This window comes from Xiphophorus hellerii, chromosome 12 (genome assembly GCF_003331165.1).
Source record: "Xiphophorus hellerii strain 12219 chromosome 12, Xiphophorus_hellerii-4.1, whole genome shotgun sequence".
In the NCBI taxonomy this organism is placed as follows: domain Eukaryota; kingdom Metazoa; phylum Chordata; class Actinopteri; order Cyprinodontiformes; family Poeciliidae; genus Xiphophorus; species Xiphophorus hellerii.
The window spans coordinates 12,551,464-12,566,253 of record NC_045683.1 but is presented as its reverse complement, the minus strand read 5'-3'; the positions used below and the strand labels follow the sequence as shown (position 1 = coordinate 12,566,253).

Genomic DNA, 14,790 nt, shown 5'->3' with positions numbered 1-14,790 from the left:
CCATTCTCAGCAAGCCAGTGGAGCTCTAACACCACTCATGCTTACAAGGAGATGCTTCCCCTTTCTTGAATAATGTCCTTTAGCTACGCTCTCATATCTTCCAGAAATATTTGCATAATCATATACAGTCCTTTCCTGTCATTTCCTTTTGATGTTTTAATGACAGTTGTGCACTGAAAGTTTAAAGTGAGGTGCTACCTTAAGTGACTTTTGAAAGGATTCAGCTGAGCCATTAAATGATCATATAAAAGCTGTCGGTGGTATTTTGAGAATCTCAGAATGAATTTGTGTGCTTTGATGTGAATCTGCAGAAGGTTCTATCTAAAATCCATAACTATTTTTATATATTGCAGGTATGATTTTGAAATCACATTTAATATCAGCCTTAACATTTCCTTAATAGTTAATAGATAACTCTTTTACAACTCTTTTAGGTGCTAAAGATGTTTTGATACATCAGTACATCAATTTCTACTTTTTGAAGGACAGTTATGTTGACTATAAAGAACTATAACCTATAGCCTATCTCATTGTTCTATAACCAGTAATTCTGTAACACATCTGTTTAGAAATGGTTTGGTCATTTATTTTTCCAGCCAGTTGGCTCAGCCTGTTTCAGAGAAAGAGATTATCTCAATTTGCAACCAAATGCTCACATCAAGAGTAAATTGCCCATTACTGGCACAGAGATGTGTAACCGTGCCATCTTTGCAACTTTTAGTGTAACACTATGGGTCTCACTACAAGCACAACAATGTTTGGCAACTCATCTTTTAGTAAGAACAGTTAGAGCAAATGCACTCAGATTTCTATTGTATAATGCACAAGATAAAAATAGGTGGTCTTTTTACAGCTATGGGAGCAGAACGCCACTTTTATGACGACAATAATTAGCTTTTTTATTTGCTATATTTTCTTCAGTTCTCTGTTCTGTATTTTTTTTCATTTGCTCTTCTTTCTCTACTCACTAGGCCACTTTCAAACCTTTCCACTTTCTTCACATCTCATTTGTCTCTCCTCTTTTCATCCTGCCTCATTTATCTTCTACTCTCTCTGAGGCATAAAGACCATATCCTCTTTATCAGTGAGCCACAGCAGGAGCATGTCACTCTCACTCCACCCTTTACTCTCATCATCACTCCTTTCCTCTCATCGTCACTCAATTTATTTTCTTTCTCACAACTCCACAGGTTTCATCTTTTCTTCTATGCACCTTTGCTATGATTGGAATATTTAGTTTGTGCGCCATCAGGTTGGCTTTTATTTGTGCAGAATTGCTTATTTCTCTCTTTCAGATGATCCATAGGTCAATTTTCTTTTCTCATTTTTTTACATCTAATTTGATTGTTGTGTCCCCCCTTCTTCAAGAAGTAGTCATATATCTCATTCATTTCCATTCCCTGTTTTGCCTCTGTTGTTGTTATTATTATGCTGTCTCTAACTTTGCTAACCATGCACATCTTTCTGTTCGTGATGACACAAATTGTAAAAAAAACATTTTTTAGTTATAAAATCACCACTATGTTGCATTCATATCTTGATTGTATCTAGGTATTGCCCACTAAAAGATTACGGTACAATATCCTTCATTAACTATGTATTAACTAGGAGATAACATGGTATTATGATTTTAACACTTAGAAAACAAAAATGTATGAACACAATTGAAAAGCAACAATTACTCTGACAACTGTTGCTAAAATATTAATTCATAGTTAAGATATGCTAACATTTGTCTTGTGTTGATTTTGCTATATATGGATGGAATTTCTTCAAGTTCCTCACTATGACTACTGAAGGTCTTTTTCTTGTAAGTGACAGAGAAGGTGTAGAAGCAGTCTTTCAGCCAGATGACAAAATGGTGTGCAGCAACATGTAAGGTTTAGAGAAGACCACCTTCATTCCAGTATTTCCCATGAGGTTTAAAAGTATATTTGTAGAAAAACTTTAACACTTTTTCTAGTCGTGAATTTTTGAGGTCAGACACTGATGTTTGATAAGTGGGCCTGGCCTTCTGTCTCCTCTCTAATTCACCTCAAAACTGTTCCTTTGGGTTATTGTCAGGACTTTGTTCAGGCTAATCACCTTTTCATCCATGTTTTTATAGACCTTGTTTTGTTCACTGGTGCATGCTCATTATAGGATAGGAAAGGACCAAATGAACACTGTTCTAACAAAGTTCAACATTTTTCAAATTGCATTTGTACGCTGTGTCTTTCCTTTGACTGAAACTAAGCAGTCAAAGCTAATCACTGAAAGTAACACCACACCATAATGTCTTTCCACCAAAGCTTCCATTTTGCACTGTACATTACATGGCAATCACCAAAGCCGGACTTGTTTATTGGATTCTCAAAGAAGTGCAATTGTTCAGTAAATTAAAACATGTCTCCACTTGATAGCCCGGTGGCCTTTATACCACTTTGCATAGTACTAGAGGATGTAAGGAGTTATATTCCACAAAGTCCTCTGTGATGTTCTTGAACTAATGTGAAGGCCCAAGATATTTGGAGGTCTGCAGTGTACCCATGCTGAGTGAGTTACCACTTCACTGTTGAGTTCCTTCTGTTTCCTACCACTTCTACTTTATTGTGATACTTTGAAGAGTTGACAGTTGAATATTTAGTATCAAGGAAATTTTATGAGTGGTCTTATTGGACAGGTGGCATCCAACCTTTAAAAAGGATGTTTGTAGAAACATTCTGCATGCCTGATTTTACAGACCTGTGGCCAAGGAAGTGAGTAGAACATCTTCATTTATCTTTTGGAGCATTCTCCACCTTTAGCAATATGGTGTAGCTTTTACATGGATACTATAAGGTGAAAATGTTCTATGCTGCATCTAAAATTGGTATTTCTATGCTTGCAAAAAGTGCAGACAGTGCAAACACATTCTTGGTCATCCATTACTAGAATCTTTGATGTTGAATAGACTGTTGCATAAATTATTCATTTGAATGGAGTTCTGCCCTGCTTTTATTTCCTTAGACATGTTTTCAGAGCAAACCTGTGTTTATCAAAGTATTATGCAAAATTTACAAAGCTAGATATGAACAAACATGACAGAAGGCAGATGACAGAATAAGCAAAGTAAAACTAAGACCATTCAATTTAAATCTGGATTGCATTCATTAAAGTTGTATAATAGGTCATTGACCCTAAATTTAAGGGGCTTTGGGAGATTTTGACAGCTGTAATAATGCAGCAGGCCCAGGCTCTTCAAAACTTAAATGAATGAAAGAAGAAATGTTCAGGGATCCAATGAAGCTGTACATTTCTGCTGAGTCACACAGATGGTAGAGGAAGAATTTAGCCTAAGCATCTTCTAAGTGAGCATCCAGCCTTCCCTGTCCTGAAGAGTCCAGGCTGATGATGGCAGTGTAATGGTGTGGAAAATGGTCTCTCAACATAATTTGGTCTCAGGTAATCAGTCACTACTTAAATTACACTGCATGTGCACCGCTGCTGCTGACCGTGTCCATACAGTCACAGTTTACCATCTTTTGCTAGATGGAGTCTTTTAGCCTCATGATATACAGCAACACAAAGCAGAATGAAGTGTGCCTTTTCAAGAAAAATGTGCAGCTCAACCTTGTTTTTAACACATTTCGAATAAAATGGAAACTTTGAGTAGTTATCTCAGATAACATAAAGCTTGCTAGACATGGGCTAATGACAAATATCACTTATAATTTATAAGTGACAAGCTTTATTTTCTTTTAATTTCCTTTTTTTGTCATCGCTAAATCTATGGAAACCTTGAAAGATGGTGAGTTGTTTTACTTGAATTTTTTAGGTGGAACAAAAAATACCTGCTTCAGAAATGAGAAAAAATATTAGTCAGAAAGACTTATTGGAAGAACATAGTTGGTCAGCTACTTTTGCTTGTCTTTCTGAAAAACTTGAAAATAGCTTCTACAGTCATTAGAAGAAGAAAATTTGGTCAAACTCCAGCCTTGCAGACCACTACGTTCTATGCTGCATCTAAAGCGTTCTCTCCTGTCTCTATGAAAGGCAACATTTCTACCATTTTAAGGTAAAATAAGTACACAATAAAATGTGTCTGAAATATCCATGTTTTATTGATCTGGTTTTGATAACTTGCACACTCAATTGCAACTTACTTAATTTATTTTTGCGCAAGGCAGCTTATATTCAATATCACAAAACCTAGGTTAACAAGCCAGTTGAAAGGCAGCTTCATGGTGTGACTAACCACAATCCTCCTGGTTAGTTAAGGCAGACATCTTTGATTTATTAAAGCTTCTTTGTAGTATTGGGCCCACTTATTTGGTTTTCTCATCCATACAAGACTCACTGACTCTTTTATAATCATTATGCTGGCTAAATGTGGGCTTAGAGTGACTTGTTTTGAGAAACACATCTCCCTAAATCAAGTTTGACCTCTTTAAGGCAGCTTATTGGTGTCTGTAGACATTTAGAGACTGTCTAGCTGGTGAGGCTGTAAAATGATGCATTTTTATTTAACTGAGGAGGTTAATATCAGCCCCTGTACCTTCTGCTGTTAGCATTGTCTTACAGTTCATAGATTACACTTCAAATATATCATCCACTCTCAGCACTTCTTGCGTCACACACTTTCTGTTTGCACAGTCGTGCTCATGAATTGTATTTTATGGAGTTAGACATAAGCCACCACCGGGTATGAGATAAATGCTGGAAAAGTACAGATGGTTGCACCATTGGCCCTACTTAGCAAATGCTGTCTTGATTTAGTTTCCTCTCAGATCTTCTGCTGAAGTTCAAATGTGCTTTTTCACCAAACTTGTTAGAGGAAAGATTGTTACTGTTAAATGAGATAAAACTAAAATAGGTTTAGTAACTGGTAGCCACTTTTTTTTTAACCATGATTTAACAGATCTTAAAATATCTGTCAAAAACATCTGTGTTAAACCAGAAATGTACATACACTAAAATAAACAACCTAACCTCTTCCTCATTCTATTTCCTATTTTAAGTTAACCTGAAGGTGCCACATTCATCTGTTCATAAAATTCTTTGTGAATAAAAAACACTATGATCCACCATAGTCCAGTTATCATACTGTACAGGAAGGAAACCAGTTTTGTGCCTCAAAACTTCACATGTTTTCATATAAAATGTGTGTATGAATTTTGGAACTAAACAGATAGTAGTTGAAGCGGATATTTTGGGTTATGATTCACAGTAAAACAAGTCCTCTGTTGACAAACTGAAGCAATTACTCCAATTGATTACATTTCTACTTTGTAGCTCCACTCGTGGTCAAAGTCCATGTCCTTGTCCAAAAGCATGTCCTGTGGTCTGGTGAAGTTCAACTTGAATTGTTACAGTTGGAGGAAAAAAATGGTAAAAGCGGGAAGCTTGCAGGCTTGAGAACATGACATGGCTAGGACAGCATGAGGGAGTGCAGGGGAGAATGGTAATAGAGCATTATTTGGAGATGAATACATTTTCAAAATCCCAGGTTTGGTACTTTGTGTATGTTGTATCATCAGATTAGCAACAAAGGTGCTTTGTTGTCTATTTATAAAGGACAACAAAGCCAGTGTTTTGGACTGGTCATCCCACAGCTCTAATCTCAGTGTTATAAAACTGCAGGTGGAGTGAAAAAGTTGTATGTGAGCAAGCCAGTCTAAAACCCTGACTCTGTTGTACCAGCTCTGTCAGGAGCTGGTCAAACTATTGAGAACTTTGAAGAAGACTAACCAATATCTTTGACCCACGTCACAATTGAAAAACATTTCTACTAGTGTATAAGTTAATCTGACATTTAGTTTTATTGTCAGATAAGAAAAAAACGTTTGTTTTCATACAGTGTATGCACATTCTTAAATTACAATGTTTATTATTTTTATTTTTTGTGAGAAATAGAGACCTTTCTCTTAAGGTTTCTGCATGGTCAAGGCAAAGTGCTGAAATCAGCTCATATTGTCCCCATTCCATGACTAAAATCACATCATTTTGTTCTCATTTTCATGTTGTCCACCCCTTCTTGTCACAATCCCCGTCTACAGGCAGTACTATTGTGTGATTGGTCAGTATTTCATGGTTGTTGTTATTTGGAAAACAACCCCAACTATTTAACTTCCAGGAGTTTGGCTTAGCGCGTCATCTAGATTTAAAGGAGGTGTGCTAAAACAAACGTCTTGGAACCATGTCACCGTGTGTCAACGGTCCAAATTTGGTCTGACCATGCTGGTCTCTTTATTTTTTCCTAAAAAATGAACCAATAGTTTGGTGAATACTTGAAAGGTGAAAGTAATCATTCTCCATTTTTCTTCTGTCACTTCTCAGTATAACTGTTTAATATAAGTCATCTTCTGTCTTTTATTAGAGCCATCTTCTTTCATGTCATAGTATCTCTTTAATGTTTGTTTTCTTAGCCCACTTTCTCACGTTTCTTCTCAGCCTATCTTCTTACCTATTACTTTCTCTTGTTTCCTTGCATATGCCTCTGATTTTTTCCCCAGGGGAAGATGGTGGATCAAATCTATAGTTCTTAACAATAGAAGCTATACTACAGATTGTTTCATTTCTGTGCTGTTGTGAGAAAGGTCCCAACACACCATGTCCCAAGTGCATTGCTCTCAACACTCTTGCTGTTAGAAGAGAAGCATGTGTATCAGAGTCCTGCTAACATTCTGCTGATTCATCTGTATGACACTCTTCTTATCCCTTTCTCATTTCCCTGAAGTGTTCTTATCGATTTACACTTCCTCGCTAAATAGATGCTCTTTTTCATGTACGTGCTATATTTTTGTTTTATGGCTTTTTTCAGGCATTTATGAAAGACTTCCTGTGTATTCATTTTTTTCTTCATGCTATATTTCCTAAGAAATTATGTTTCACCTTTACACTTTTTAAGCTATTTCCCTTAGATTTATTTTTGTAATATTCCATAAACGAATTCACATTTAGAAATTAGGCAGGTATTTCAGGTGCACCTCATAGTATTAGTTTTAAAAGTTTCAAACTTGTGCACCTACTTGCTGTGCAACTGGATTTTAAAGTATTTTTTTGATATTATTTAAAGATATTATTTTGCCTCTGACATGACCTTTTGTGAAGCTACTAGCATCTGCTAGTTTTGTTTACTTTAATAGAAGAAGTAAGTGTGATCATAACAGCTGCACAAATTTTAACAGTTACCTCTGACTTAATTGGGCTGATTTCTGTTAAAGGAAACTACATCCTCTGTCTGTTTGATCTGCCCAAGAGATGTCACGTTAGTCATGTTAAACACGGAAGTCAACAAACTCAATAATAAGGGGTGATAGTTTTGATAAGTTACTCATGAAAGGTTTACGATACAGATGAAATTATTTAAGAGAAACGGGGTGTTTTTTAAGATGAAAACCATATCCATCCACCCTAAACATTAGATATTAAGACTGAATGCTAACTGCATTATTTCCTCAACCATCTCATCCAAAAGCCATGACAACATATTAGCCTATTTTGGAAGTTTCATTTAGCTAATCTGAAATCAACTTAAGAGCCAGTACAAAGACAAATATAAGGCAAGATTTTTAAAAGTGTGCTCGAGATGCGCAGAGGAATCTCCTGTTAGCAGTTCAACTTTGGTCTGGCCATGCTAGGCCCTTAACATTATGATACAGCCATCAGCATCAGCTGCGTTCAAAGTCTGGACAGTTGGTCCCCAGTGGCAGCAAGCTGTGGTCAAGAAGGAGGATTATGAGATGGTAACACTGTGTGATTGTTGGGTTTTTTTTAGTTTTTTTTTTTCTATTTAAATACCTTTGAAATTGATATTAAAACACGTTATCTGAGGGTTAGACACCATAAATGCCTCGCTCTGATGTAGATTCAACAAGAACCACCTTTAATAATATGTTAGTGGTTTGAAGACCATATAGGAGTGTTTTTTTTCCAACTCAACCACAGTTAGTAGAGTTTCAGAGGCCTGGTAACACACTCACACATTCAGCAGCAGGGTTTCAGTCCTGTTCAAAGGGAGAGATGTACTCCACCCAGATCATTGGAGTGAAGGCAATTATGCAACTTAGATGGCAGTTTTTCCATTAGGCCACTTTTCACTAGTTTGATTGCACAGCCATGTCAAAAATAGTAATTAGCATGATAAGTGCTGTTTCTCATGATCCATTAGTGACTAAATATTTTCATTACAATATTCTGCTTCTGCATCTCTTTCCATGTTGGGAGTTTTGATCTTTCATTCAGCCTTGTGCAGCAAAGAGTCCACGTTCTTCTTCTTAATGTTTTGTCTGGAGTAAAAACAACCTTAAGTGACTGACAGAATATGTAAAATGACAGTGATGGAAAATAGATCATATGTGATAGTTAAAACTAAAAGGTATGGTGTGATGGTAGTTACTTTATTTACTAGAGGGTAAATGAATACTCAACACTTCATGTTTGAAAAGTTTTGTGTCTAATGATGTTGACAGTGTTGTCCTTGAGTTTATTTGCAAAGCAGAGTCTCTCAACCTTTACTGTGCTATTGTTTGCCTCTTCCCCGGCTTCACTTCACTGAAAACAAATGACTGTTTGCTTACCCATAGAAATGTATCAGCTCTAGTCAGCCATCCAACTTGCCTGGCCTTTTTTTCACTCTGTTGTCAAGGATTGTTTTTCCAGTGCTTTCCTCAGCGCAAGATGAATGGCTGTGACTACATATACTGAATCACTTTCTTTCCAAGTTCTTTGTTCGATGTTTATGTAAGACTTGGAAATGGCAACATGTCTGAGCTGCTTTCCACTTCACTTTTTTGTTGAAATCGACTTGGGTTTTATTGATCCAGGTGCTACATGGTAGACTTCCTAAAACTCGCTTATTGTTAGGTATGTAAATAACCTCTCCATTAAAACAGAAATCTATTTGTTTATGTCAAATGACCTGTCTGGGACTGTTCCAGTCTGTTTGTATTGTGTTCCACCAAGAGGTTGTATAGCAAGAAGTCAGTTTATAGATCTTGTAATGCAAGATTGCTTGGAACAACAAATCGAACCCTACATGGTTTGTTTTGCAGATGCTTTGATAATAAATGACTAAATTAAGGGTCTTTGTGCAGAGAGTGAATTATTTATATTCAGTTCAATTCAAAAATAACTTATTTATTCCAAAGGGAAATTAAATGTTGCCGTAGTTCACATCAACTCCGTCTCTCCAAGGAGTCATTATTGATGGTGATGCTATGGTCAGGAAGGATCTCCGGTAGCAGTCCATCTTGCAACAAATTCAATGAGGCCTCTGACTGAAAACAGTTGCTGCATGAGTGTCTCATGGCTGTCATGACATGCTAACAGCCCAGGACGGATGGTTGTTGGCCTGCACTGCTAATCCACTTCATGTGCTTTTGCTGCTCCTCTTAAAATCTCCATTTGTCTGAATAGTTATACAGCTGAGCAGAGACATGCAGTCTGGGACTTTATCCTTGCCCATTATGATCGAAGGAAGGGATGTTTTGAACTTTGCTCTTCTCTCTGCTCTTTGATCCTGCTCTGCATCCATAAAGCCTCCATTTCAACACCTATGGGAGTCGAAATAAAATTTAGATTTTAATCCATTAAAAGAAAATCCTATTTGTTCATATCTGCAATGAAGGAATGGAATTTAAATTTTATGATTTTCTACAGTTAACATCTTTTTAAAATAGTTCAAAATATTTGTAATGTAGTTTAATTTTCCCTTTGAGTAATTTAGCCACAGTGCAACACAATTAAAATATCCCTTTAGTAGTGATTTTGACTGGTAAGCATTTAAATTAAACAGAATTCCATCAAATTGAATTTATTTCAGTAATTAAGTTCAAAAACCTAGAGCTCATAGATTCATTGCATTACATTTGTTTATGTTGTGTATTCTGGATTTCAACAAATAAACACCAAATATTAATCTCAGAAAAGTATTACTACATAATGTGAGTTTAAAACTAATTTGTGTATTTCTTGTTTTTTTTCTTTTTCTTTGTCTCTCTGCTGCAGTTGGCCCTGGAGGACCCAGTCCATAGCGTGTCTCTCCAGCAGTTTGTCTATGAGAAACTGAAGGCACAGCAAGCCATGATGGGGGACCAGAACTTTGGGGTCCTGATGGAGACGGTGGACACAGAGCTTGTCAGGCAGCTCCAGGAGTTTCTGCAAGCCCTCTGAATATGAAATGTTCCCTTAACCTCCTACACAAATGCTACGCTCTACCACCATTTAAGGAGAAAAAGTACTAAAAAGGTTAACCATCTACCCAATGTGTGAACTCCTGATTCAGACCTTCCCAGACTATGCCTTATCTATATTCAGCCCTAGCCTTGTCAACCACTCTTTGTCCCCTTCGATGTTATTTATGGGTGGCTAGGTATGTTTAAAGACTATTAAGACACCCACATGTAGACATCACCACACCAGAGCTTCCATTTAATTCTTCTAGTTTCTTAACTTTGGGACAGGTTGACTTGAGGTGGGTTAAAAGTTAAAGTATGGATGTTGATATTGCAACAGTTGGAATGTGACATGCAAGACTAAGCTGCAGGAGCCAGAACAGAAGCCTTGGACTGTTTTCAGTGGGAGGGAAAAAAACCTGCAGATTGTAGCAGATATGTGTTTAAAAAGAAAAAAACCCCGAAGGATCTAAAACAGTGTTTACAGAAACGATTCTTAAAAGGCAAAACAGAAATGTAATTTTGTATGTATGTAAAGTATGAATGATGATCTGCATGATAATTTTTTTCCTTTCTAATTTTGTTATAAGAGGTCAGGTAGAAGTTACTACTGAGCGATTGTTTTTTTTTTTGTTGGTTTTTTTGTCTGTCAATGCATACATTTTTAAATAAGTTTGTTGATTAAGTGTGCTGAACCACATTTATATGTATATACTTACTGCTGCTAATAGATGGTGTCAGAGCACTTTAATAACCAAAAACTGTTTTACATCTTTTTTTTTTTCTTCATCGTTTAGCACAAACAATTAGGTTCTCAGAGCAAGGCTGAAGTTAGCTTAAAAACTTTTTTTTTCTCTCTTTTTTTTTCTTTCTCTGTATCTTAGTGAAACTTAGCACCAGATACACACTGGTAGGTCATGTTTTACATTTCATCTGGTTTACTCAATTCATTGGCTTATTAATTTTTGACTAATCACTGAAAACAGTCCAGCTGATCATGCTGTCGTGATATATTTTTACAGACCAGTTTTATTTAGAAATGAAGAACTGATAAATGTGATCTGAAAGGAGAACTATTTGGTTTTGATCTTTCCTCAGTTTAATTACTTAAGAGGTTTACAAAATGTCTGATAATAAATTACTGGACTTTTGCAGTACTTCATGCAGCTTAATTTGGGACAGTTAAATTGTGAATATAAATTATATCAGAAAAATAGCTTTATTGTAAATTAAAAGTCGTAAAATGGGAAAGAGTCCAAACTGAAAAAATGTGAACCTCTGTCCTGATTTAATATTGATTCTTTTGGGATTTATGGAGCAAATAATTTTCTTCATTACATTTGTAGCTCTTAAATTAGGCTGTAGCTCCTTTGACACTGTGTCAGAATTACAGCCTCATGCTTTCAGCCTTTCCTATTCCTAGAACCTGAAAGATCTTTTTTTTTTTACTTGTCTGTTCAGTTCTTAACTAGTTTAGCTGTACATAAGTTCTTAAATTGTTTGTTCTTTTTTTTAACTTTAGTAATAATTAAGTTTTGAACGCCACATACACAGTAGGGAGTATGTTTGGTTTGGTTTTGTGGGAAAATATTCCTGTTTTTCCTTTCTCAAGCCTTCAATAAAATGAAGTAATCAGCCAGAGCAGCTGTGAACTTCTTTTCTCCAATCTCAGATTTTTAGAATCTGCATTTCTGAAAACACTAACCCACCTGGAAATGTTTCAAATACCTAATACTTTTTACCGTCTGGCTTTGTTTATTGTTTTGATTACAAGCATATTAACAGCCTGACCTTGACATACCTATCAAGTTTAAGAACAGTTGGTGCAAATATACTGAATTAGTTTAATGTAAAACATTAAAGGAGACCTATTATGCAAAATACCCTTTTTGCATGTTTTTGTACTTCCATTTGGGGCTCTACTGTTTCTCGAAACAGTCCAAGCGCTTAAATAAATACCTACAGCTGTTTTCTGGCAATAAGTAAAAGTTTTTTGGCGTTTTTGTTGCTGACTTACCATTCAGAAATTGTGCTGCATTGTTGATCATTGTGCTGGAGGCTCCACTTCTTCTGCTTCTCGTTCTGACTCTGAATCGAAGATGTACAGTTGTACAATTACACATCTGTTTGCAGTGAGAAACTAAAAATGGTAATCTATAACGAAGAAAAATTTAAGTTAAACACAATCAATATTTAGTTACCAGTAGTTAATAAATTGCTCTCAGGAACTTAGTGAATTCCAGCATTGTACTGAGAGGATACCATGTATGAAAAACATCCAGTGGGGAAATTTCACAGTAAACTGTTACTTGGTATTACATCCAAGAGAAAGCATTTAGTCAACATCTCCACAAGGTGGTTGGTTGGGTAAACAGTGCAGAGGTCACTAACTTACTGCAGAGTCCATGGCTGGAGATCCAAACTTCATATGTCTTTAAAGAGTGTATGAAGAACTTCATAGAATGGGTTTCTATGCCTTTATTTGCTCAAATGCTGTTGGATACACTGGTCAAAAGTTTACCTCCACTGGACTGTAGGACATTTTCTGTTGGAAAAATAATCAAGTCTGTCTGTCTGCATTTGTTTGGTGTGAGGACAGCACTTTCTTCAGTGCTACTTTACACCATCTAAGGTGAAATTGGGTGCAGAGGGAATGATGGTGTGCGGCTGTTTTTCAGGAGTTTATCTCAGCCCCTTGGTTCTAGTGAAAAGAATTCTTAATGCTTCACCAAACCGAGACATTTTAGGGAATTACATTCTTCCAACTTTGTGGAACAGTTTGGGAATGAGCCATTTCTTTTCCAGCATGACTGTGAGCCAGTGGACAAAGCAAGGTCCAAAAAGAAATGGATGAGAAAGTTTGGTGTGGAAAAGCTTGACTGGCATGTGCAGAGTCCTAACCGCAACCCGACAGAATGCCTTTGGGAAAAATTAGTGCAGAGAACCGTAAGAAGTTCTTGTTCTCTGCTGGGAGGATGGTCAAAAAATTCAGTCTTGTAGAAGACTATCGCACAAGGGTGAAGCGGTTACAGCTGCAAAAGGTGGGCTGGTTTCGTCTTTAACCTTATCCATTCAAAATGTGATGCCACTCATGCAAATGTGAATGAAAGCAGATGGGTGAATACTTTTTTTTTTCAATTTAGTCTATATTCTATTTCTGTTGACAGGATTCAGACAAAACCTCTTTTTAATGTTGCTAACATGACTTCACAATATATTCATATTTAGCATATTTCAGTAAACCACTTGCATCATTTAAAAGGTTATTTTTGAATAGACCTACAATCTGATGTGGACAGGGACATAGCTAGAGGTGTGGTCAGGCTGGCACTGGCCATCTCTGGAAGCTGATTAGACACCCTCGGTAAGTCATTACAACTAGCGCAAAGATGCATGATTTAAATATAAGATGTGATTTATGGTTTTCATTTCTGTCTAAATGCAAGGCAACATGCAGTACGGGCTGTTTCATTATTACTAAATGTTTGATAGTCTTTTAAAAACGGCAATGGCAATAAGAGTAGTTTTCTTTGGGATCAATTTGCAAAGCCCGACCTGCATGTTCTATAAGGACGAATGCCAAGAGCAAATGTTTTTTTTGTTTAAGAATTTATGGATCCCCTGATAAAACCTTTCACACCGTATGGCCACTTCTTGTATAGAAGTGCAGTCCCACCATTGAATGGGGACATTTTTTACTGTAGAAAAGGAATATCTGTATGATAAAAATCAGATCTTTGTGTGTCTGTGCACTCCTTGTGGATGCACCTACACATAGTGGGAGGATAACTTTCTCCATGCATTTTATGAACAACAAAAAATTAATTTGCCAGACAACATAAAATGGAATAATGAAGAGCTGGCAAACTTATAGTTGAGTTATTAGTGCATCACAGCTAACAACAAACAAGGGGTTCCAGCACACCTAAAGAATAGGTGAGGACAAATGTGCTTGTGAGAGATCATCTCAATATTTCTTCTCACTAACAGTTTACCAGAGACCTGGCCATAGAAAGGACATTCGTAAGATTACACCAAAACAACATACTAGGATAATTAGAAAAACTGAACAGCAAAAACTCGAAACACAGTGCAAAGTTCTACTCTACACTCATGCTCCTGACTCATTTACATCATTGTGCTCTTGGGTACAATAATGAGTTGAGAAACAAGAAAACAACATTATGGAATATAGCATAATTGTAGCCATAATTGTTGATGTTTAGACGATGAACTCTTAAATTCTTACGACACATCAGGGAGGAAACTTTGAAAGAAAATACAGTTTGTAGTTTGGTTGTCAGAACTATAACCCAAATCTCTGATTGAGCATTATTAAAAGGTATTTATTAAAAATCCAGCATCAGAACAACCAGGGCAAGAAATGCAAGACCACTGCAACTCATCAACTACTCTAGTAAGGGGACTCAAAAAGTGATTGGTTTAGCCAGCAGTATATTTCATCTGAAAATACTAATATGGATTTCAACCAAAATACATTTCACAAAATGGCATGCAAAGAATATCACCTTTTATTGCATTGTGTGTGTTTGGGTTACTGATGTCACATCAGGCTGACACTTGATTGCCTGTAAGTAAAGAGGTTTAAGAGAATCAGGAAGCTTTCGTAAGCAGTATGTTGGATGAGTAAATT

The 14,790-nt window shown here is 36.4% G+C and overlaps 1 protein-coding gene across 1 annotated transcript in view; it reads left to right on the top strand.

Moving 5' to 3' along the window:
- ipo11 (importin 11) overlaps nt 1–12,017 on the top strand; it is a 111,386-nt gene extending 99,369 nt beyond the window's left edge. The window contains exon 30 of the mRNA XM_032578936.1: nt 9,970–12,017. Within this exon, the coding sequence (XP_032434827.1) occupies nt 9,970–10,134 (165 nt within the window). The 3' untranslated portion in view covers nt 10,135–12,017. The remainder of the gene's footprint in view (nt 1–9,969) is intronic.
- The last annotated feature ends 2,773 nt before the right edge of the window (nt 12,018–14,790 follow it).